Source organism: Octodon degus, unplaced genomic scaffold (genome assembly GCF_000260255.1).
Source record: "Octodon degus isolate 3935 unplaced genomic scaffold, OctDeg1.0 scaffold00045, whole genome shotgun sequence".
Taxonomy (NCBI): domain Eukaryota; kingdom Metazoa; phylum Chordata; class Mammalia; order Rodentia; family Octodontidae; genus Octodon; species Octodon degus.
The window spans coordinates 5,556,974-5,578,785 of NW_004524621.1; the positions used below are offsets into that span (position 1 = coordinate 5,556,974).

The following is a 21,812-nucleotide window of genomic DNA, read 5'->3' on the forward strand; positions in this document are numbered from 1 at the left end:
CAGTCTGCATTGACTTGGCACCTGCCACAGCAGGTGGCTCAGCCCAGCATCACTCTGTGGGTCCTGGGTCAGCAAGCGGGACTCTAGGACCACTGGTATGTCCCCCTAGCAGGACAGACACAAGGACATAGGCAGCTGGACAGCTGAGTATTTGAGGACAACTTGAAAGCAAGAGGCACACTTCCTGATAGTCACTTCAGTCACTCATGAAGATCATGACTTTGGTCACTAAAACTGCTCACAACCAGGCTGCAAAACCCCCTTCCCTGAAAGGCCCTGGGTCCCAGTCTGTCCACAGTGACTGCTCCTCTGGGCTCAGTGTGAAATTGAACCTAAACTAAGTGGATTGCTGTGTCTTCCCCACCACCGCAACAGCAAGGACAGAACCCACAGCTTGCTTCCTGAGTTTTCCTGCCCAGCTCATGTTGAGTGAATGACCTGTTTCCTTCCCAGCCTGTTAAGAAGACCACCAAACCCTCTGCACCAGAGCCAGTTCCTGCTGGCCCCAGTGCCTGTTTTATAAAATAAAGTTTTACTGGAACTCAGCTGCACCCACACATGCACAGACTCCATCCCACATCTGCATTACCATGCAGCATCAGTGGAGGTGAGAGACACGCTGTGGGGAGTACAGAGGACTCCCTGGCCTTCACACCCTCCTCTATGACATGGTGGCAAGTTCTCAGCAATGTGCTCATATCTGCCCCAACCACCCACAAGGGCACAGACTACAGCAGGGCCACACTGTTATGTGATCTCTCCCTGGACACCTCCATCGTCATGAGCAAACACAACCCCAGTGGTGACAGGATGCAGGGGCCTAGGAGCCAGTGAGGTCCTAGTTGTCTGTGGCCTGCCCCACCATTTCTGGGGCTGTGCTGGCTCTGTGCTACAGCAACTCAGTACCTGGCCCCTTCAGAAGTTCTTGTAGTCATCTGTTGGTGTCCTAATGACCTTGAAAGTCTCTACAGTCACCTTTCCTCCTGGGCTGTTGGCTGAGTCTCTTTATTGATAACCAGAGCCTTGCAGGAGGCAAGAACCACAGCAGACAGAGATGAGCCTGTAGGTCTTCACATTTTGGCAAGGGTTTATGATAAGACCACACGAAGTATTGAAAACCATGTCCGCTATCCCAGAACCAAGGCAGAAGGGCTAGGGAAGTGACCCTGACTCCTGGGCAGCCCAAGTGTCTTCAGGTGCCCTGTCTGAAACTTCCTTCTGGCTGACCACATGCACTGCAGCCTGGACATCCTTGCCTATTCCCTCCATAGCTTCTGGAGTCCATGCCTTGCTGCTCCTCATTCTACAAAGGCCATGGAGTCCAGGATCCTCTGCTCTGCATTGAAAACACAAGGACATGTGACATAAGCTGTCTCTGACCTCTACCGAACATGCACCTTGATGCATCGCCTTGCCCTGCATGAAATCTGCAGCTCTCCACTCCCATCCACCTGCACTTCCTTTCCCCACTTCCTCCATCCCCTCCTGCTTCCATCTCTGCAAGATGAAAAGGATGTGGTAAAACATTATGCACCCTGCTGGACCGCACTCTCACCTCCTGTCCACATTTCTACTGTCTAGTACCTTTGTTCTATACCCAGGGTGTGTGTTCCCTGCTGGCTGGTTGACCAGCAGTAGCAGCAAAGGGTCCAAACGCAGGCACAAGTGACAGCACAAGTCGTTCTTATGGCTCTTACAGCCAGCAGAGGCTGCAGCTTTGCTGAGACAGGGTCCCCCTCTGTCGGCTGCAGAGGCAAACAGGGTGCTGGAAGGGTTTGGGGTACGTGGCAAGGTTGCTGGGCCTCCTCTTAGGAAGTGAGCTGAGGGGGTACATTCCTGGGGTGGTGGGCACACATGGAAGGCCTGACCTATGCCCCAGTGTGTCTGGCTTTCCAACAGGAGCCACAGGGCCAGGAAGTCATCAGTCTCATCTGTCATCTCCAGAGGGTCACCCACAACCTATGGAAGATGTGACCCTCTGAGTCCAAGGTATAGACAATCGGAAGACATCTCTAGTAAAGTGTGAGAGGGAATGCGTCCCCCAGGGTGTTCTCAAGCATAGGCCTGTGCCTGGGGTTCAGAGTGAGAAGCTGGCCGAGAAGGCTTTGTGTGTCCAGGGAGGGTTGGCAGGAGGATGCCCATCTGTCCAGGACCCTCTTCACCTGCATCTCCAAAAGGGCATCCACAGGAAACAGCAAGGAGAACAGGACAATCCCAGGTTTTAAATGTATGCCTCAAGGTTGTCACTCTCCTTGACCGACAACATTTCTGGGGGACAGGACAGGACAGAGCCACAGACCAGAACCAGCTTCTCCCCAAGGAAGCTTGGTGCCCAATCCCAACTTACTGGCTCTCATGTTGCCCCTGACATCCAGCAGGATGTCCCCTAGGCTATGGGTCCAGGAGACACCACTCTCGACATGGCAGTGGCACAGGGTGCACAGCCCCTGCCTAAACAGGGAACCTCAACTATACCCCCCCTTGCACCCCACAAGCTGTTAGACCAGGTCATGTTTCAAAGATGGGAAATAGGTCCATCTCTTTGGAGATGCAGAAGCACCTCAGCAGAAGCAAGCAGGAGCTGGCTTGTATGTCTCAAACAGGACTTCCACAGCTGCCTCAGTCCCAGGAAGGAGGTGCTGGGCCAGTGTCACTGGGCACACTCGCCCTACCCGAAGGTCCTTGGGTCCCAGTATGATCCTGGAGGGGCTCTCACAGGAAGGGTAGCTGTGATCTCTGCCCCACTGTCATCTGAGCACGGTCACTGCTCTGACTCACCATCCTGGATGCATTGCCAGCATTGTCCCTGCTTCAGCCCATGGCCACACTGACGCTCGCCCCATCTGCCGGCAACTGGGAGGCACAGAGACTCTGTTTCCATGATGAGACGCAGCGAGATCACACTGGGTCTCTGCAGAGCGTTGTTGCAGCCCCAGAGAAGTGTAGATTCCTGCACTGTGACTATCTCTCCTCTGTTTTGAAATAAAGAACACAGAATACCAACACCACAACTCATGGAGTGCAGCAAAATCAGTGTGGACAGGCAACTGTATGACACAGACCATGCACAGGGCAAAAGACAGATCTACAGCCAAGATACTAAACTTCTGCCTTAGGAGATTAGAAAACAAGAAACAAATTAAATCCAAAATCAGCAGAGAAGAGAAAAAAATAAAATTAGTCCAGAAATGAACCAAAATGAAAACAGAGTATCAAAGACAAATCAACCAAACAAAAATCCAGTTCTTTAAAAAAAAAAAAAAAAAAGTCAAAAACCTACCTGGAAATGACGGAGGTCACTGCTGCTGAAACTAAATATTCAAGAGGGCAATGAAGGGACGCTGTGCACAACTCCAGGCTCACACACTGGGACACACAGAGGGCCAGACCTGGCGACAGCTAGAAGCACCCACAGAGGCAGGCAGAGTCGCAGAAGCCTTTGCCTATGAAAGAAACCAAACCAATGAGCTATAACATCCTCAGCCACATAGACCAGAGCCTGACGAATTCTCAGGTGGATCCAACTAAACAACTGAGGAAAAAAAGACTCCAAATCTTTAGAAACTCTTCCAGAAAACAAAAGCAAAGGGATTCTAATTCATGCTGAGTAAGGATCACCCCAACACCCCAAAATAGACAAAATGTCAGAAGGAAAATGAAACAACACAAATTCTATTCCAGGCAAATGTAAAAATCCTCTACAAATATTAGCAGTGTGAAAAGGAACTTAAGCACCATGAGTGAGGGGCATTCTAGGTACGTAAAGCCAGATCAACTTTTTAAAACCCATCAATGTAACCCACAGGCTACAAAGAAAAATCATGTGGTGCTGCCATAGGTACAGATAGGGCAGTCGACAAACCCTACCACCCTCCTCACTCCTGATAAGACTCAATAAGCAGGAGCAGAAAGGACACTCCTGTGAGCAGTCACACCTGTCTCCTACAACAACTACAGATTCGTGGCCCTGTCTGACCATCACTCCCAGAAGGCCCGTCCCCCCAGCAGGGACCTGTGGCCTAGGCTGGTGGTTCCCAGCAGGGCCCATCATGAAGGCTGCCTCCATGAGTGCAGCTCCTGATGTCTCAGAAGGGCCAGGCCTGGCAGGATTCTGCTCCTTTCACCAGGAATAATGTGCTCAATGTGCAAAAGTGTAAAACCTTCACACAGGCCAGGAACAGAGACATGGCAGGATCTCTCTCATATGTGACAGCTAAGAAGACCAACTCCACAGTAGGAGAGAAGCACAGTGGTCACTAGAGGCAAGGAGGGGCCACAGGGAAGGGACAGCAGGCACCAAATACAAATACAATACAGGAATCCCAGCATCCTCGGGTTTGCAACAGTTTCTTACACATTCTACAAAGAGCAAGAGAGGAGGCCAAGCCCATCCCCCACCAAAAAAAAAAAAAAAAAAAGACCTATGTTTGCGGAGAGGGGAAACACTCACTATCCTGACTGCATCCTTGGGTGAATTAATAAATATGTACATTTAGTGATAAAACAAGTCATGAAAAATGTACTTCCAGAATTTTATCTCAATAGGAAGGCAGCAGATTTCCTCAAGTGTGGCGATGTGAGGCTGGGAAGGAACCCCTTTGCCCTGCTGAAGCCCAGAGAGGAGCAGCAGGGTAGGGTACAGAGCAGGCCCAGCTCACCTGGAGGGTGAGGCAGCTGCAGGATCGTGATGCTTGGGGAGCTGGGACAAGGCCTGGGCCTGGGCTCACAGCCTGATACCATGGCACTGCTCAGAGCTGGTCACAGTGTCCCTACAGGAGGAGGACCACTTGGTCACCAGGAGTCAGCCATGGTGGGACAGAAATGTAGGGCTGGGGGCCCACATTCACACCTGGCTTCATAAACAATCACATCTCCTTTTCACTTAAAAATTATGAGTTTGATTCCCACATCAAAATGTGCAGGCACCCTAAGTAAACAGTGCCACACCTTTCCCACCCCACCCCATAGTCCACACACCCAGGTCCAGAAATGCACACTCTCAGGCACCCCAGAACGGCTATCTACCCTCCTGGTCTCTGCCCCTTCCCTGAGGGGATGCCTCCTGAGACTCTCTACAGTTCCCACACAGGGCGCCTGAGCCCATGCCCTTGGGGGGGGGTCTTTTCCCTGTCCAACAGTGTCCCCAAGAGCACCGTCCCACGTGCTTGCTGCATCCTTAACCCACTTTCAAGGCCACAACCATCTGTGAGCCTGGGGACCTCTGTGTGTGCAAGCTGGATGTGCCTTTCTCCTGGAGGACACAGCTTGGAGGGGACCACTAGGTGATGGTCATGCAGTCTACAACTTTACACACAGCCCACATCTCCCCCAGACACTGCATTCTTTTTTTTTTTTTTTTTTTTTTTGGTGGAACAGAGGATTGAACTCAGGCCCTTGCGCTTGCCAGGCAAGCACTTATTCTACTGAGCTATCTCCCTGGCCCCATGTATTCATTTTTTATGGCTACTCACAGGGTCTGCACACACATACACACAAGCGGACGTGCACGCACACCGCTTCCCATCAGTTTTTCAATGAAGTTTGTAAAGCTTATTTACCTTATTTCGAGTAAAGCAAACACACACAGCCCATAGGTGCACATTTCAGGGACACTGGGACTGCTCACCCGGCTGGGAACACCACCCTCACCTATCACCAGGTCTTTGGTCCTTTGACTCTCAAAGCATTGGACAGTGAATCCCACAGGGGCTGTGAATTCCACAGGGGGCTGTCCCCTCCTGGGCACCTGCCACGGAGGCCTCCTAGGAGGCAGAAATACAGCCAAAAGTTTCCAGAGCACTATCCAGCCCCTCGAAGGCACATGCCACCCTGGGGGCCACCGGAGACACAGGGCCTCGCTCCCGGGAGCTCTGCCCCGCAGCCCCTCCACCCACCCCGCTCCCCCGGCCAGACCCAGAGCCCGAGGATACCGAATCCACAAGTCTCCTTGCGGGATAGCGCCCGCCACAGCATGGGCCCTGACCCCAATCTAGGTGAGGGGCAGCTCCCCTCGCCCTCCTTGGTCGATGTCAGGGCTTGGGCAGTTGAAACCAGGTCCCTGGCTGCGCACCGGTTCCGCGCACGTTGCTGCCGCCCCGCCTCGAGGCGCGACGGTTAGGATCCCCAGCTGCCGTTACTGTCTTTAGCCGCCGGAGCTCGAGACGCGACAGTGAGGAGGGGGGCAGGGCAGGGGCGGGGAAGCCGCGGAGGTCAGCCCCAAACCCGCCCCAGCGTTCCCTCTGCCGGGACGGCTCTCCGGACTCCGAGGTTGCACAAACCGAATGCCAACACGTTTGTTTCCACGCAGAGCCCCAAACCCCACAACCGCGCCCCTTCACCGGTCGCAGACCTCGAGGCCGGGGATACGGGGGTCATACCAACCTTCCCCGCCAAGCTGCGGCTCCATGTCCGGCTTCGGGGCGGGGGCTCCTGACCCCGGTGCCCTTGCCCGCGCAGACCGGCTCACTGTCTGCGGCCGCGGAGCTCGGCCCGGGTTCCCATCCCGGGACACAGCGGTCCCCAACAGCCTGGCGGCCCCACGTGAAAAACCAAGCTTGTGGGGCGGGGCTCAGATAAGATGGGTGGAGCTTGGGTGGAGGGGCGGGGCTTGGAGGGAAAGGTTTCGGGTGCCTGTTCTTGGGAGGATTTGGAAGGGCGGGGATTAGTTGTGTGGGCGGGGCTCAAAGGGGACAGAGGCGAGGCTGCTTTTTAGACCCGGCTCCCCGACCAAGTTGAAGTAGGGCGGGATGACCCCGGGCCTCTCTTTGGCTCTACCCCTCCTGGCCCCTGCCCTTTCCTTCAGCTCCTTGACTGTCCACTTTGGCTAAGCTGTCACGGCTGTAGCAGTGAATAGGACCTGTCACAGCTATGGGAGGTGGAAAGACGGACAGCAAGCCACTCTTGCTGAGCCGGCTGATTGCTGTTCTGGAGGCTTGTGAAGAATAAGGGCCACTGCTAAGATTAGGAAGCCCTTCGTTAGGCAGCAGTAGCTCACTGGTACTGTACATGTCGCTCTAGGGCACACGATGGCCTGGACATTTCATAGCATCTCTCCTTGCAGTGGCAGTGAGATAACTAAAAACACAAGCAAACATCTGGAGGACAGTGCACAACTCACCAAGGGAAAGACAAGCCCAACACCTCTCTAACAATCACAGACTTCGAATCATTCATGAAATGCGCTTTTCCACCTGCTGAACCAGTGAAGATAAATAGACATGTGGTGATATTATGTGTTACAAAGAATGGAGGGAACAAGCTTCATATCTAGCTACTGGGTATGCACATTGGAAAATGCACAGGAAGTTACTTTAGTGCAGCTAGCAAAACTGACTATAGGGCACATCTTTTTGCCCAGTAACTCTACATCTTAACACCTTCCCTAGAGATGCTGGCCTCACGGCCATGTATTCAGCCATGTAAGGCAGAATATATGGGCTTTGAGGGGATATTTACCATCCAAATCCTAGCAGTTCCCAGGGAGCCGTACTCAGGGTGGTTCCCATCAATACTTTTTTCAAAAAAAAAACACAGAATCTCTCTTTGTAGTCCAGACTGGCCTCTTAACTCAAGGTGATCCTCCTGCCTCAGCCTCCTGAGTGCTGGGGTTGCAGGTGTAAACCACCGCACCTGGCAACAGTTCACTATAGAAAGAATCTGAAACAACCTGTGCACCAACAAGAGGGGATGAACAGCAAGAGCAGCTGTGCGGTGGAATTGAGCCCACAGCCACCCATAGAAATGCAAGACTCTGGGTATGGCCAAGGATGACCTCAGCCTGGCAAAACTTTAAAAGGACACACGAAATCATGTTTGTTTGTTTGTTTGTTTTTATACTTCCTGGTGTTTGTCAGGAAGTATCAAAATCGGAAGCTTATTAAGGTAGTTGCCTCTGAGAAAGGATGGGAAGGGACAGAAAACAGAAGCTAAATGAGATTAATAGTTGTAGTTTTTTTGTGTTTTAGAAAAAAAGTGCAAAACACTGTTGCAGGAAAACTGAGTCAACAGTATCCAGGAGTTCAGAAGAAGAAATTTTATTTAATGCTATTTGTGCCCAGAAAAAAATAATCTCTAAAGTCTGGGGCACTGATTACGAAAAGTTTGTCTTTTTATAGAGTAGCAAGCAGAAGTAGCAAAAGCTAAGCATAGCTGAAGGCCGGTACAATGGGGCATCTTGTGGTGAGCACAGCTGTATGTAGCAAAGTTGTTTTCAGCACATTCACAGAAGTTTTAATTTAATCATGTGATTTAGCCGAGTTTAATGGCAGAGAATGGAATGGCTGCAGCACTGTTGGACAAAATGGCTATGGTTAGGTCAAAATTTCTGTTTTCACATTAAAAAACGAATCTTAGGAGCTATGAGAAAGGGCAAACAACTGCCCCTAGTAGGGATAGGAAGGGGGGAGTCTGTTATGTTATGCTTTGGCATTTTTCTGTTAAATTTGTTCCTTATGGAAAATAACATTTATGAAATTTTTCCTTGTGAATGAAAATATTTTTCTTACAGAGCTGTAATTTTTTCTTAGGAAAACTTTTCTTATGATGACATGAGGTTTTTTAGTAAAAATTTTGTCTTTTGACACTTCGTTGGCTTTTTTTTTTTTTTTTCTTTCCTTCTGGGCTCAGGCTGAAATTTTCTTTCTCCAGGGCTCATGTACTCCTCCTGCCTTTCAGCACCTGGCAGCTGGGACTGCAGATACACACCATGCCTGGCCTGCAGTTGTAACATAAATGATCCTCCGGGGGGCTGACCACTCCAAGGGAGCCAAGGGGTGAGTGCCTTTCAGCAGGGACAGTCTGTGTCCTCACTCTCCAGCTCTGTGTCTCCCGCATCCCTTCGCTCTCAGCTTCCACCTCCCACGCCAGAGTAGTGGCTGCTGAGGTTTACCTTGCTGCAGGGCTCTGGGCCCCTCTGTGGCCTCCCTCTTCCACATGCCATAGCCTGGCAGCAGCACCAAAATGCTCACATCACCCAAGACTCCTACCCCCTTCTTCCCTGTAAGGAAACACACACCGATGAGCATTTTTGAGGGTTACCATTCTGCTGGCAATTCCTACTTCCCATGTCCAACAATGACACCCCAGGTTGTGGGCAGTCACATTGCCCAAAGTCATACACCGAGGCCCAATGCCATTATGTTTGGAGACAGAGTCCTTAATGAGGTCACTAAGGTTAAGTGACATCACAAAGGTCAGACTTAAGTCAGACTTAATCCAACAGGACCACCTGTCTGTGTTTTATAGCAGCACAAAGGGATGAGTTTGAGGACAGCAAGAAGACAGTAGTCTTCAGGCCAGGGAAGGAGTCTGAGGAAGCCCCTGATGGCGCCTTATGCCCCCAGATGGTAATACATGTCCTCGGGTGCAGCACCATGAGCTATGAGGGGCGGGGAAAGGTCAGGGCTATGCTCACCCCACGGATGGGCCACATGAGTTTATGTGGTCATTAGTTCTTACACAATTCTACCCAGAATCCCATTGTTACCCATAGAAGGAAGTGACCTTAAGCATTGAGGCTCAACCACCGGCTATGGACATCGCTGTTTGGAAGAGTTAAAATTATAGGTGTTGGAAATAGATCCTATAATTAAGGTTTTTCTGTTTAAAGAGGAAACCTTCTAGCAATAGAATTAAAAATGCATATAATGGTGTGCGTATGATATATTAACATGTACAATGTCATACATTTCTAAAGTTGAAATGCCAACACTGTCACAGTCCTGGAGCACAAAGAACCAGGGACAGGCAAGGAGGACAGTCAAGACAAATGATAAGGACTGGAAGCTGACATGGAAGCCTAAGAAGGGACACTCACAGGCCATGGAGTGAAAAGCAAGCATCCTGGAAGCAGTTAATGACAGATATGACTCCACCTGGATCCTTGTCCATAGGTCACTAAAGGCTTGAAATGATGCAGATGCTTCCTCTTGGTGTCAGTGATGTGAGTTATTTGCTTAGAAAACCTCAGTGTCCCTGTCCTAATTACAGTGACTTCCAGATCAACAGGCTCTGTATCAATGTGACTTCTTGCCTGAGTCACCGTCACCTTGGGGGATGGCAGGAGATGGTGCATCCAACCCATGCATCCAACCCAGTTAGCCCACGAGTCTGCAGAGAGAGCTGGGCCTCACTGACCACCAAGAGCCACCCTGGTGCCAACAGCCCTGACCCTTTCAGCTGCCCTGCCTGCTGCTCAGAATTCAATTCTCCCTCACAGCCAGCCCAGCTGGGCGGGGGTCAGCGGGCCCACTAAAGACTCCCAGTGTAGATGAAGTGTCCAAGGGAGCTTCCGTGCAGCCTACCTGCATAGAGAGAAAGGACTCTGATGGAGCCTGGGCAGGGTGCCGAGGACAGCTAAGGTGCCACACTTCACACAGGCTCTTTGGACCCTGAAGCCCCTAAGGCAGATCCCGTGATGTGACACCACAAGGACTGTCACCAGCCCTCCTAAAGTTTAATATGCATATGGCCAGGAATTGTCACCAGTAATGAGCAGGGGAACATGCCCCTATCTCCTCCTCTGTAAGGGCTGGCTGGTAGAATGGCCTCTGGATCCAGCACCTCTGGGTTCTTTTCATCTCCTGTGCCTGTGGCTCTTCTCCTGGGTGCCCCCTCCTGTCCATGAGATGCTTGATTCCAACGCCCTGCGCAGACTCCCTGCTGGCCCCCATTATAGCCCAAAGCCACACATGGCCAACTTAGCTTAGCAGTGCCTTGATGTCCGCTCCCTTTCAGGACTGCATCGTTGCCACAGTAACAGATGCAGAGCCCCGCACCCACTCCAATCATGCGGCATCCCTCCCCAGGCCACTGCAGCCACGTGCACACTGGCAGGCCATGCACTCCTGGCACTGAGTGGCCTCACAGAGGCCACAGGCTATGTGTGCAGTGCTCAGCAGAGATCTTGCATTCTTTGTTTTGACAGTGCCCCAAGGCCCAGGTTCCCAAATGACACTGTCCAGGCCTGGACATCAGAGACATCTATTCCAGCCCACTGCAGCCCAAGAGGCTGCCTACTGAGTGCACTACTCACCCTCCCACCTGGGTTCTGCTCTGAAAATAGAACCTGATCCACAGCACCAGCATGCTGCAAACCCAGACCAAGCATCCACATACTGTGCAGGCTGTGGCCCTGCCCCAGTAGGCATCCCTGCCTGAACCCCGCCCAGATCTGACCCTTGTCCATCTCCATGAGGGTTTTCTGTCACTGAACCCTAAGTCTTGTCCCGGTCAGAATGACCTTGGCTGGTTCCGCCCAGGACTGTTCCTTCTTCTGCCCATGCCCACTGGCCACACTAGCACTCGGGAGCCCCAGGATCCAAGGGGACAAGGCTCAGGAAGCAATGGGGCTGTGCTTGGGGACAGAGCTGAGGCTACACACCAGAAACACAGGCACTGCGGTCTTGGGGAGGGAAGGAAGCATGCTCAGGAGGGTCAAGTTGTAGCGGTTCTCACACTTCCCTAACAAGTGTGCGTGTGTGTGCACATGTGTATGTGTGTGTGCACATAGGAAGCATGGCTGTGGCCATGTGGTCAGCTGGTCCACATGTGGTGAAAGTGCATTTATGTGTTTGCATATGCATGGACATGAATAAGCATGCATGTAAGAATCCTGGAAGCCAGCTGGCCCTGCTCCACCTATACCAAGGGTCCTCTGGGAAGGAAAATTTGCCTGGCAGGAAAAGATATGAGAGACAGATGACACAGGGTCCCTGAGATCACTCAGCTGAAATATGCACAGTTCATGAACCCAAGAACACCTGGAATCCACATGGCCATCCCTTCTGGCCAACTGAAGGGAACCAAGTCATTTCATGTGGCTGCTGCAATCATTCCTTAAGACTGCGTGGCCTGAACAGTGGCATTCTGGAGGTCTGAGGTCAGGACTGACCTCCCTGGGGAACTTCAGGTGTGAAGTAGGAACTGAACCTCCAAGGAAGAGCCATCTCTGCCTCTGCAGCCTTCAGAGGCACCTCTGCTCCATCACTTGTGGTTCTGCTCCAAGGACAGCCCTGTGCCTCTCCCTGACCTATTGTCCTTATATTGCCTGGCTTCCTCCCTCGGAACCTCTGAGGACACCCAGACATCTGCTAATCCACTCCATGAAGTCTCCTCCATGGGCTCCTTGAGGGCTCTTCCTGCACTCAGGCTCACACCTATCCAGGATCCTTAGCAGGAGGACAAGACAAGCCAGGAGAGTGTACTTCCCAGATTGTCTCCAATCCAATAGACAAGTTGCCTATTCAGTCCCCTACCTGTGTCCCAAGAATTGGTGAGAACTAGACTTAGAGGTCAAAATCATTTGTACCTAAGCAAACTGTCATTTGTAATAACTCAAAGCTGACCTGATAAGGTTCTGTTAAATCATACGGCTTGTCTATATAACTATAGCTTTCAAGTGCCTTAAATTATGCCGGCATCCAGATGCCCGTGTATATGTACATGCATGTGCTGTGCTCCAGGCCTGTCTAGAAGATGCATCACCTACAGCCAAAACCTATGTTAATTCAAAATGGCAGCATAAAATGTCAGGTCATACAGAAGCAGCACAGACGCTGGCCAACAGCAGCTGCCCTCAACCTCAGCCTTGGTGAGAAGACTATCTTGGATATAAGCAGAGAGTGATTCTTGGAGCAGTTAGACTGCAGCATGTGGCCAAGTCCTAAAAGGTGAATGAGAACTTTGGAGAACTGATTATTATTCCCCTAACTCAAAAGCAGCACAAAACCTAACTAAACCTCTCCATGATTTTGATCTTATTTTCTTCAGGCTCAGTTAAAGTCTGCTTCACAGCTGCTGACATCCATTTGATGCATAACTTAGATGTTGTTTTATGCCCACAAGCTTTTAGAAGAGAGGGGTCTGGGGTGTGAGCATCAGCCAAGAGCAGAGCCCTTAACAAACACAGGCAGGAAGGGCTGAGGTGGCGCCACAAGCCAGCGGCCAGGTACCAGGAATGGCAAGATCTTGAAAGGTGACTCATTTTAGATTTTGTTTTCTCCCTTCTCAAATCACTACCATGCTGCTAGCCAGGTTGTCTCTTAAGAAGGAGGAGATGCATGAGGAAGCAGGTACTCTGGGGAAATGGAATAAAGGAAGATGTGCCCAAGGTCAGGAGTGGTAGAACAGGAGGTGTCCCAAGCTGACTGTGGTCCTTTCTACCTAGCAAGCCTTTCTACATAGCAAGGCTGAATCAATAGGACAGACAGATCCCTGAGTTCGCAGAGCTGGCAGTGAGAACACACAACCCACTCCCGTATGTCTCAAAGCAGAGCTCCACGTGCCACCCTCAAAACCTGGGGGAACAGGCACCTTTGCCATTGCTAGCAAGATAAGTGCTTTGTACAGTGGGAAACCATGCTGCAGAATGAGCCAAAAATCCATCTGTCTAAAGTAAGGACTAAGCCACGGTTTCTTCTTTCAAGACTTCTGAACTTCCTAAACTATGCCTGCCTCACATTCACATTTCCTAGGGAAAACACTCCATTGAAATACCAGATCCTTAATTTTAACAGAATCTTTGAGGTGAGAAATGCATCCTTTGATTTACAAATTAGATGTTTGTGTTTGTAAAAACCACTTGGCCAATTTTCATTGGAGAAGAAACCTAAGCAGGCCTTATGTCTAGCTTTCTGAGTTCATCTCATTGTAAGTAGAAGGCAATAACAGGCCTATTTTAAATAGCTTGCCCTGAAGTCAGGGAATTCTTCCTCTCATTTGAATTTGAGGTTTACAAGTTCTGAGTTACTGACCCTGGGTCTCCCAAAGCAGAAGTCGAGGCTGTGTGTGGGTTGGTGTCCACGGTGGTGGTGAGAACAGGGACCTTCATGTTCTGTGTTCACAGCCAGAGTTGCAGGTAGAAGAAAGCAGGAAACAGAGCAAGACAGTGTTTTGTGACAGTGGGGCAGACAGTGTAGACGTGGGGAAAACAGAGGAGCCAAGAGCAAGCGTTCCCTGCCAAGGGCCAGGAAGCTTCATGGACAGATGCGTGGGCCCCAAGAACCCTGGCCACACCACGGCTGCACAGGCCCCAGCGCAGGCAGCATGGCATAACTGGGGAAAGAAACAGCAGAAGACCAGGACATAGCAAATGTACCTACAACATGAGGCCACTGTCAGGGACCTGCTTTTCATTCTGAAGGCTGTAGAGTGTGTTCACTACCTTCTGTTGCTGAAACACAATCCCTAGCACTCACAACATAGAAGAGGTTTATCTGGCCCATAGTTTCCAAGGGGTTCAGTCCATGGCTGGCTCCAACGCAGAAGGCACAGAGGAAAGACCTGGTGGAGGACAGCTTCTCCCCTCCTGGCCGCTGGGTGGCAGAGAGAGAAGGGGAACACTAGGGACAAGAATACAACCTTCCAAGTCACACCCCAGGGCATACTTCCAACCAACCCCCACCTCCTAACTGCACATTTGAACTCATTACAGAGGAATCCACCCTGGTACATAGACAGACCCAGATGTTGGGAGGCCCCAACGAGTGGCTACCTAGGGAGACAGACACTGCAAAGGCTTCACAGAAGGCAGAAGTATTGTCCTTTCACCCTAGGAGTTGAAGGGCAGAGACAGCTTAGAAGAAGGTAGGGATGGCATGGGCTGGCAGGTGGCAGCACCCAGGCTGTTCCCAAGAACACAGATGCCTGAGTGGAGTCTGGAAGCCACCCATGATCGCAGGGTTAGGCAAAGATATGGATGGTCCAGTGGGGGGCCCAGGTATGGATGGAAGGTGAATCTCATGGGTCACATTGTGTCCTGGGCCTCTGATCCAGTCCTTGTCCTTGTCCTCCCAACCTGAACAGCTTACAGCTACTGACCAAGAGCCTCGGTTGTGAGGATTCAGGAAGCCCTTGCTCTAGGCCAGGAGGAGCTACACCAAACCCAGCCCTCCACAGCAGGGTGAGGGTAAACCTTGGAAAATCTCCCAGAAGGAAGGTGGGACCCCAATGTGCAGCATTTGCCACTTTCCCTTCTATGAAGACTCTTCCATGATCCCAATATCATCTGGGTCATAAAATTTCTGAAAATGTCATAGTGGCAAGAACTGCATTTAACTATCAGCTGACAGGAGCCAATACAAAGTAGCTCAATAGGGTACAGTCCCAGGTCACAGTGCAGAGTAGGCCCCAGGGACAGGCAGCAGAAGCCATGTGAGCCAATGTCAGCACAGGGAGCTTTATTGAGGGTCAGAGTGGTGACAGAGCCAGAGTATAGAGCAGCCTCCAGAAGGGACAACTTGGAAGCCACCCCAGCACCTGCTGTGGCCACAAGCCCAGAACATCCCACCTCCGAGTCAGTCTTCCCACTCATGCCCCTCAAGCCCTCTGCCCAGAGCCCACGTCTTGGGCCAGCATCCCCAACTGCTAAGACAAGAGCTCTGCAGGGACATCGGAGGGTGGGCTCAGACCCCTACACTATTCTGCCCTGCCCCACAGGAGAGGCACACCAGGAGTGCTCAGGGACCTGCAGGGCACTGTACCCCAGAAAGCTAGGACTTGCAGTCAGCAGAGTGGGAGCGCGATGAGCAGGATAGGGTCTGGGGTCCAGGGGGTCTTCCTCAGAGCAAGGAGCCCAGCAAGACCATGTGAGCTGGGACTCCTTTGGGCAGGGAGGGGCATTTTCTTAGCCTCTGCCCTGTGGGGGCTGCACAGGGGCCCAGCAGAACCCCAGCAAGGAGCAGGCTGGTCTTCCCCACCCCATGTATCCCCTGAAGAGCAATTGAAGAGTCCCCTGGGACTCTGACCTTAAACATATGGCCTCGGCCCACACCCTTCCCGGCACTAGGGCCTGGCATGGTGGGCCTCTCCCACCACAGCACCCAAGGACAGGGACAATGGGACTACAGGGCCTCAAATCATCACATTTGGTCCCTGAAGCGTCCAGTACTCATCACAGTGGAGGAGCAGTGCTAAGCCGCGTCTCTGTGCAGGTTGCTTCGCAGAGTGGCAGCCATCAGCTGGAGATACCTCTCCCATTGGAACAGATGTCCTTATTCCACACCTCCATCACTCGCGCTTTTCAACCTCATTTTCTCTGGACTGAAGAACCCCCAGGCCAGGGTCACTACTGTGTCTGGACACTGGGACTGGGCACCTCGTGATGGTTACATCTGTGCCATGGGGACTAGGCCACCACCACATGAGCACCCAGGCTGGCCACCTGGTTTCGATTCTTCTGGGAACAGGCGTCTGACAGGGGCAGTGTCCACTGCAGCATCATGTCACTGCCTCAGGACAGTGGGGCACAGGCCAGGTGAGTAGAGTCTGAAGTGGCCCCACTCACACTGCCATGCTGGTACACAGCCCAATGCAGTCACTCAGCACCCCACCCAGGGACACAGGCCTGGGCATTCTGCCAGCATTTTGAAATCTGTGAGTCGTTCATTTTTCATGCACCGAGATTAAAGAACCACTGTTTTGTTCCACTGAGCTCTGCCGGTAGCTCATCACACCTGTGGGGACTGGGTCTCCAAACCAGCATTGCAGTGGGGCAGTGAGGTAGATGGCCAGCCCAGGTCATGCCTTACACAGCCCCTACCGCAAGTCACATGATGCCTTCCAGACACAAGCACCCTAATCAGCACCAAGCTTCTGCTTGCCAAGGCATCTATGCAGTACTCTTTAAGCCCACACACAATTTACTCTTATTTGCCACCCCTCAAAAAGATATTTGAAGTAGTTTAAATATAAACACACCTACAAAAAGACAGTAAAAAGTAAAATTAGAGTCATATAGGTGGAAGTAGCAACTACCCTGAACATGAAGTAATACAGTTAAGAAAACCGAGCAATAAATGTGCTCTGAGAGTACTGGCAGTAAAGGTGGAAAGAGAAAGTTCCTGTTGCCAAGGAAAAACAGCATCTAGTGGGTTAGCCGGGAAAGGCCACACACTGGTCCTCCCATCCTCGGAAAAGGGCCATTTCAGATTTTGGTGTACACGAGATCAAGGCACAGCAGTGATCAAGTCCGGGCCTTCCTTCCGCCGAGCAGGCATGACCAGAGCGTGGAAACAGGCAGGGCCACGTGTGTCAGGACCTTTCTCTGGTTTTCTCCATGTTTTCCCCTTTAGTGGACTCAAACATCAGTGCCAAAATCACTCAAGTATTCTGAGGGCCAAGTTCAGAGTAAGCTCCACTCTCCCTTCTCCCTGGGGAACCAGATCCCCAGGACATTGATCTGGGAAGGGGGCTCACACCTCCATGCCAGGGGTCTTAGATTTACACAAAGATGAGCCCCTCCTTGTGTATCTGTGTTCCAAATGCAGCCCTGCATGCAGCTGGCAGGGTGGAAGGGATACAGAATATCACCACAAGTGCCTCAAGTTCCTGTCCAGTTCCTGTCCAGCCTGACCGTGTGGTCACGAGAGTCCCTAATTCTCCAAACCTCAGTTTCCTCCCCCATCAAGTGGCCAAGGGCAGTACATGAAGAACTTGCTGGGCTACAGCTCTGTACCAAAACTGCCATCACACCCATCTCCCTGGGGACATCAAAAGTACACATTAGTCTCTACCTTCCAGGAAGTCCACGGCAGCTGGAGGACGATGGCCTGCTGGCCATAAGCACTATGGTACTGGGCTGCCGAGATCCTTGGGGACTGGGGCGCTAGGCAGGGACTTCAGGTACTCCAGATGTCTCCGGGCATCCTCCTGGTTGTGCCGCACATAGTACACAATGTAGGCAACCACCATGGTGAACCAGCCGAACATGGTGACCAGCATGGCTACATCTGTGGTCTTGTGATGAGTGCTGCAGAGGCTGACCCCTGAGTCTAGCACCTGGATCAGCGGCTGGCCAACGAACTCCTCCTGCACGGAGGTGTGGCAAGCCATCTCATCTACTGAGTCAGGGTCCAGTTTCAGCTCCCAGAGCGCCTCCTGCAGGGCGCACTCACAGTGCAGTGGGTTGTGGGACAGGCGGATCTTGGCACTCAGTTTGCTCAGGGAATCCTTGGGAATCCTCCTGATGCGATTGTGTGACAGGTCTAGCAGCCGCAGGCCACCAGCCAGGCCAGAAAAGGCAGCAGGGCTGATGGTCTCCACAGCATTGTGGGACAAGTCCAGTTCCCGCAGCTGGTGCAGGTGCTGAAAGGCGCCGTCAGGGATGCGGGAGATTCTGTTAGCGTCCAGCTTCAGGAGCACAGTGTCAGCAGGGATGTCCCCAGGGACCTCCTGCAGGCCACTGTCACTGCAGTGCACGGCCACGGGCCCTGCATGGTCAGGGCACTTGCAGGCCTGCGGGCAGGAGGCACCCAGGCGCAAACAGAGAAAGAGGAAGAGCCAAGGGTGCTGGGCAGTGGTCAGTGGGAGCCTGGGACTCTGCATGCCCCTAGGATTCATCCTGCTTGGCTGGGACAGGTACCTCCTCTGGGCTCTGGCTGAGCCCCACAGAGCAGCGGTCACCCAAAGCAGGCACGAACTCCTTCTTCACATGTCCGCAGAAGCTGTGCACTTGACTCTAAAGCAGAGAACAGAAGAGCAAGGCAGGGCGGGGAGAGGCGACAAGCGTGCCGTCATCTAGCCTGGGGCGCTCAGAGGAGGCACTAGGGCAAAGGTCGAGCACCCTGGACCTACCTGTCTGTCCCTTGCTCCCGGAGACGCCTACAGCCACCCTGATGAGCGCTGGCAACAGCGGGGTCAGCAGACACTGGCCGCAGCTGGGCAGGCCTTGTCACAAGCAACCGAGACCCACGCCCCGGCTCCCAGTGGCGACTCCGCGTGGCAACCTGGGATGCGCGGGCTGCTTCCCAGTCGGTAGAGCAGGTGGGGCCGGGCGGTAGCCAGGCGATCGTGGGGAAGAGGGGGTGTGACCTGCCTATCGCTTGGCACCCGGACCACAACCCCTTAAAAATCGCAAGCAGGAATGAAGGCGCGCGGAGAAAGGAGTGGAGCTGGCTGGGCGTGCAGCCAGGGCGGGGCCAGGCCAGGCCGTGCGCTAAAGGGGCGGAGGGCGGTACCTGAGCCGCCGCGGGGCTCCAGGAGCCCGGTCGGACGACTGGCCACTCTAAACGCGCAGCGGAGACTGGGTGGTGTCCACCGCCCTCCGCGCAGGGGGCGGGGCAGGGCGCCGGTTGCAGGGCCCCGAGAACCCGCGAAGGGAGGGGCGGGGCCGCCTACAGGGCGGGGCCTTTTCATGGGGCGTGGCTTCTAGAGGGGCGGGGTCCACAGGAAGGGCTAGGGGTGACCCGCAGCGGATTGAGGGCCTGAGATGGAAAGGTGTGGGACGTGCGGAGGGCGAGGCTGTTGAAAAGGGGCCTGGGTTTAAAAGGCCTGTGTCTCACGAAGGGGCGGGGCGGGGCCGGCCAGCTTCCTTGAGAACCCGCACCCAGTTTAGCCTGAAGGCGGAGGCGGAGCCACGCGAGGGGGCGGGACTCCGGGAGGCGTGGGAGGGGTTGGCGCGGGGTTTTCCCACAGATGGAGCGCGGGCACCAGGCGGGACAAGCTCGCCGTGGGCGTGTTGTGGACTGCCCCTGAAGGCTGGGTGTGCATAGGCTCCTCCCACCCTGTTTGGGACTAGGACTGGGTCTGCAGATCTTTGATTTGTCGGAAGCTCTTTAGACCTGGTCCCTGGGGCCCCTCGGGCCAAAGGCCCTGCGTCCTGCACCCGCATGTCAGGGTCTGCAGAGGGCAGGGAAGTGAGGCAGGGAGTTGAAGCTGGATCTCAGCCCGTCCAGGGCTCTGTAAACAGCCTTGGTGGTGTCATGGATACACGGTAAACCACATAGTTAAATGTGGTCCGCGCTGACGTCTGCGTGCCCTGCGAAACCCTTGTCTCAGCCAATACAGGAGGCACCTCAAGTCCCCCCTCAGCCGCATGGTCTGCTTTTCGTCACCGCAGCCGGGTTTGTCTTTCTGTGACTTACTTACGTAAATGGACTTGTGCCTTCTCCAGCCTCTGCCCCCAGCACGGCTATTTTGAGATATAGGTCCTGCCTTCAGCAACCTCTCTGGGCGTATCATGGGTGGCTTCTGCTCCTGTCCACACTGGCTCCCTAGTGTTGGGGACCCGTCAGTACAACTGATGTGCCACGTGGATGAGTCTGGACAAACACTTGTTTTCTGGAGTAAACAGTCTGGGTGGAGGCACAGGACCAAGTGCTGCCAAAGTGGCTGCACAGCCTCACAGAGCCCTAGAGCCATCCTCACCAACACGGGTGTGGGCAATCTTTCACTCGGGACATTCTAGCAGGAGTAATGCGTATTAAATTGGTTTTGTTTGTTTGGTTTTGTTTTTGTTTTGTTGTTGTTGTTGTTGCCCTGGTGGCTAACGGCATTGGGCATCTTTTGTTTGTTTTGAGGCAGGGTCTCACTGTGTAGTCCAGGCTGGCCTTAAGCTATGTAAGCCAGGCTGACCTTCAACTCGCAGCAGTTCTCCTGCCTCAGCCTCTTAAGTGCAGGGATGTTACGCATGTGCCACCATGCCCAGTTTATCTGCTTACTTGCCAACCATCTGAGATTTGTTGAGACTCATTTATGGTCCAGATTATGGTTTATAACTGCTGTGTTCCCTTAATGTGCAATCTGTCACTCATTCTTCAAATGTTGTGAGGTCAAGGCTGCTAGTAGCTTCTACTATTACCAACTTCCTATCTACTTGACCTCCATTACTAAGGAGGCATTGAGGAGGTGACTAGGATCAAGGATTTTCAGATTCTCCTTCGGTCCTGGGCTGGAGGTGTAGCTCCATAGTACAGTGCCTGTCTGGTTTGTACTAGACCAGGAGCTCCATCCCCAGCACCAGAGAAAAGAAACATCATCAAAAATTTTGTACTTCTCTTGGAGTCCTACAAGTTTTTGCTTTGTACCTTTTGAAAATTGTATATTCAGATTACAAGGTATTGCTGATGAATCAAACTTGTTATCACTGTGAAACAGCCCTTTTTAACCCTCGATTCTTTTGCTTGAAATTCACTTTGTTCAATGTTAATATATCCCTTCCTGAGGTTAGTGAAGGATACCTCCTGCCACCTTTATTAAAGGTGTGTCTTTATTACCTAGTTATTTTTCTGGTCACTGGGACAAAATATCCATTGCCCACAATTTAGGAGAGGAGAGGATTATTACTCAGTCAATAAGAAGTTTCAGTTCATAGTCAGTTGGCTTCAAGGCAAGGTGACAGGGCAGAGGGGCCTGGCAGAGCAGAAACAGTCCATGACATGGCAGGCAGGAAGCAGCGTCATCAAAGGAAGAGGGACTGAACCACTGATGAGCATCGAACCCCAGGATCCAGCCACTTTTCAAAGCCCCACCTCTGAGCTCGTGAGGCTTTGGGGAGAAATTCAGATATGAACCATGACACCGAATCTCCTTCGGGATTTCCAGAGTGCCACAGTGTATTGTCTCTCTCCATATATTTATTAACTCCAAAGGAAAAGACAGTAACATCGCAGTAAAGAAAACACCTTGCCGTGTGACAGTGTTGGGGCCACCAAGGATTAAGCAAGTGGACAGCAACACCCTCACTGTGAGCAAAGAGGGAGGGCTTGTCTGGCTCCTGTGGTCACAGCTGAGAGAAGGCACAAAGGATAACCATGTCAAGAGACAGAGTAGAGTGACAAGCTGTGCCTTGCCCCTGAGAACTGAGAAGACCACTGGAGAAGGAAAAGTCTGAGTCACCACTGTGGGTTGCAAGAGACTGGAGAAGAGACAACTCAGAAAGAAGTACAACCCTGGGACGAAGGATATTAACAGGAAATCTGGTGAAACTGAGTATTAGTTACTTTTCTCAGTGCTGAGTCAAAATACATGATGCCTGGGGAAAGGTTTATTGACTCAGTCTGTGGAGTCCTTAACCAGCTGGCTCAAAGGCAGGGTGG

The 21,812-nt window shown here is 52.4% G+C and overlaps 1 protein-coding gene and 1 long non-coding RNA gene across 2 annotated transcripts; both read right to left on the reverse strand.

Annotated features, from left to right (window-relative positions):
- Positions 1-1,523: 1,523 nt before the first annotated feature.
- Positions 1,524-6,523, reverse strand: LOC111816958. Its single transcript, XR_002821263.1, has 4 exons — positions 6,382-6,523; positions 4,659-4,769; positions 3,281-3,443; positions 1,524-2,972 (listed from the first exon to the last, which is right to left on the reverse strand). It is a non-coding gene; the product is annotated as an uncharacterized LOC111816958 (long non-coding RNA).
- An 8,167-nt stretch (positions 6,524-14,690) lies between these two features.
- Lrrc3 (leucine rich repeat containing 3) lies at positions 14,691-18,659 on the reverse strand. Its single transcript, XM_023715934.1, has 2 exons — positions 18,571-18,659; positions 14,691-18,454 (listed from the first exon to the last, which is right to left on the reverse strand). Exon 2 carries the CDS (start codon positions 18,334-18,336, stop codon positions 17,563-17,565), a length of 774 nt encoding a protein of 257 aa, XP_023571702.1. The 5' UTR covers positions 18,337-18,454; positions 18,571-18,659; the 3' UTR covers positions 14,691-17,562.
- Between the last annotated feature and the right edge of the window lie 3,153 nt (positions 18,660-21,812).

Excerpts from the sequence above, each read along its gene's own strand:
- Lrrc3 (XM_023715934.1), bottom strand. The coding sequence starts at position 18,336 with ATGAATCCTAGGGGCATGCAGAGTCCCAGGCTCCCACTGACCACTGCC.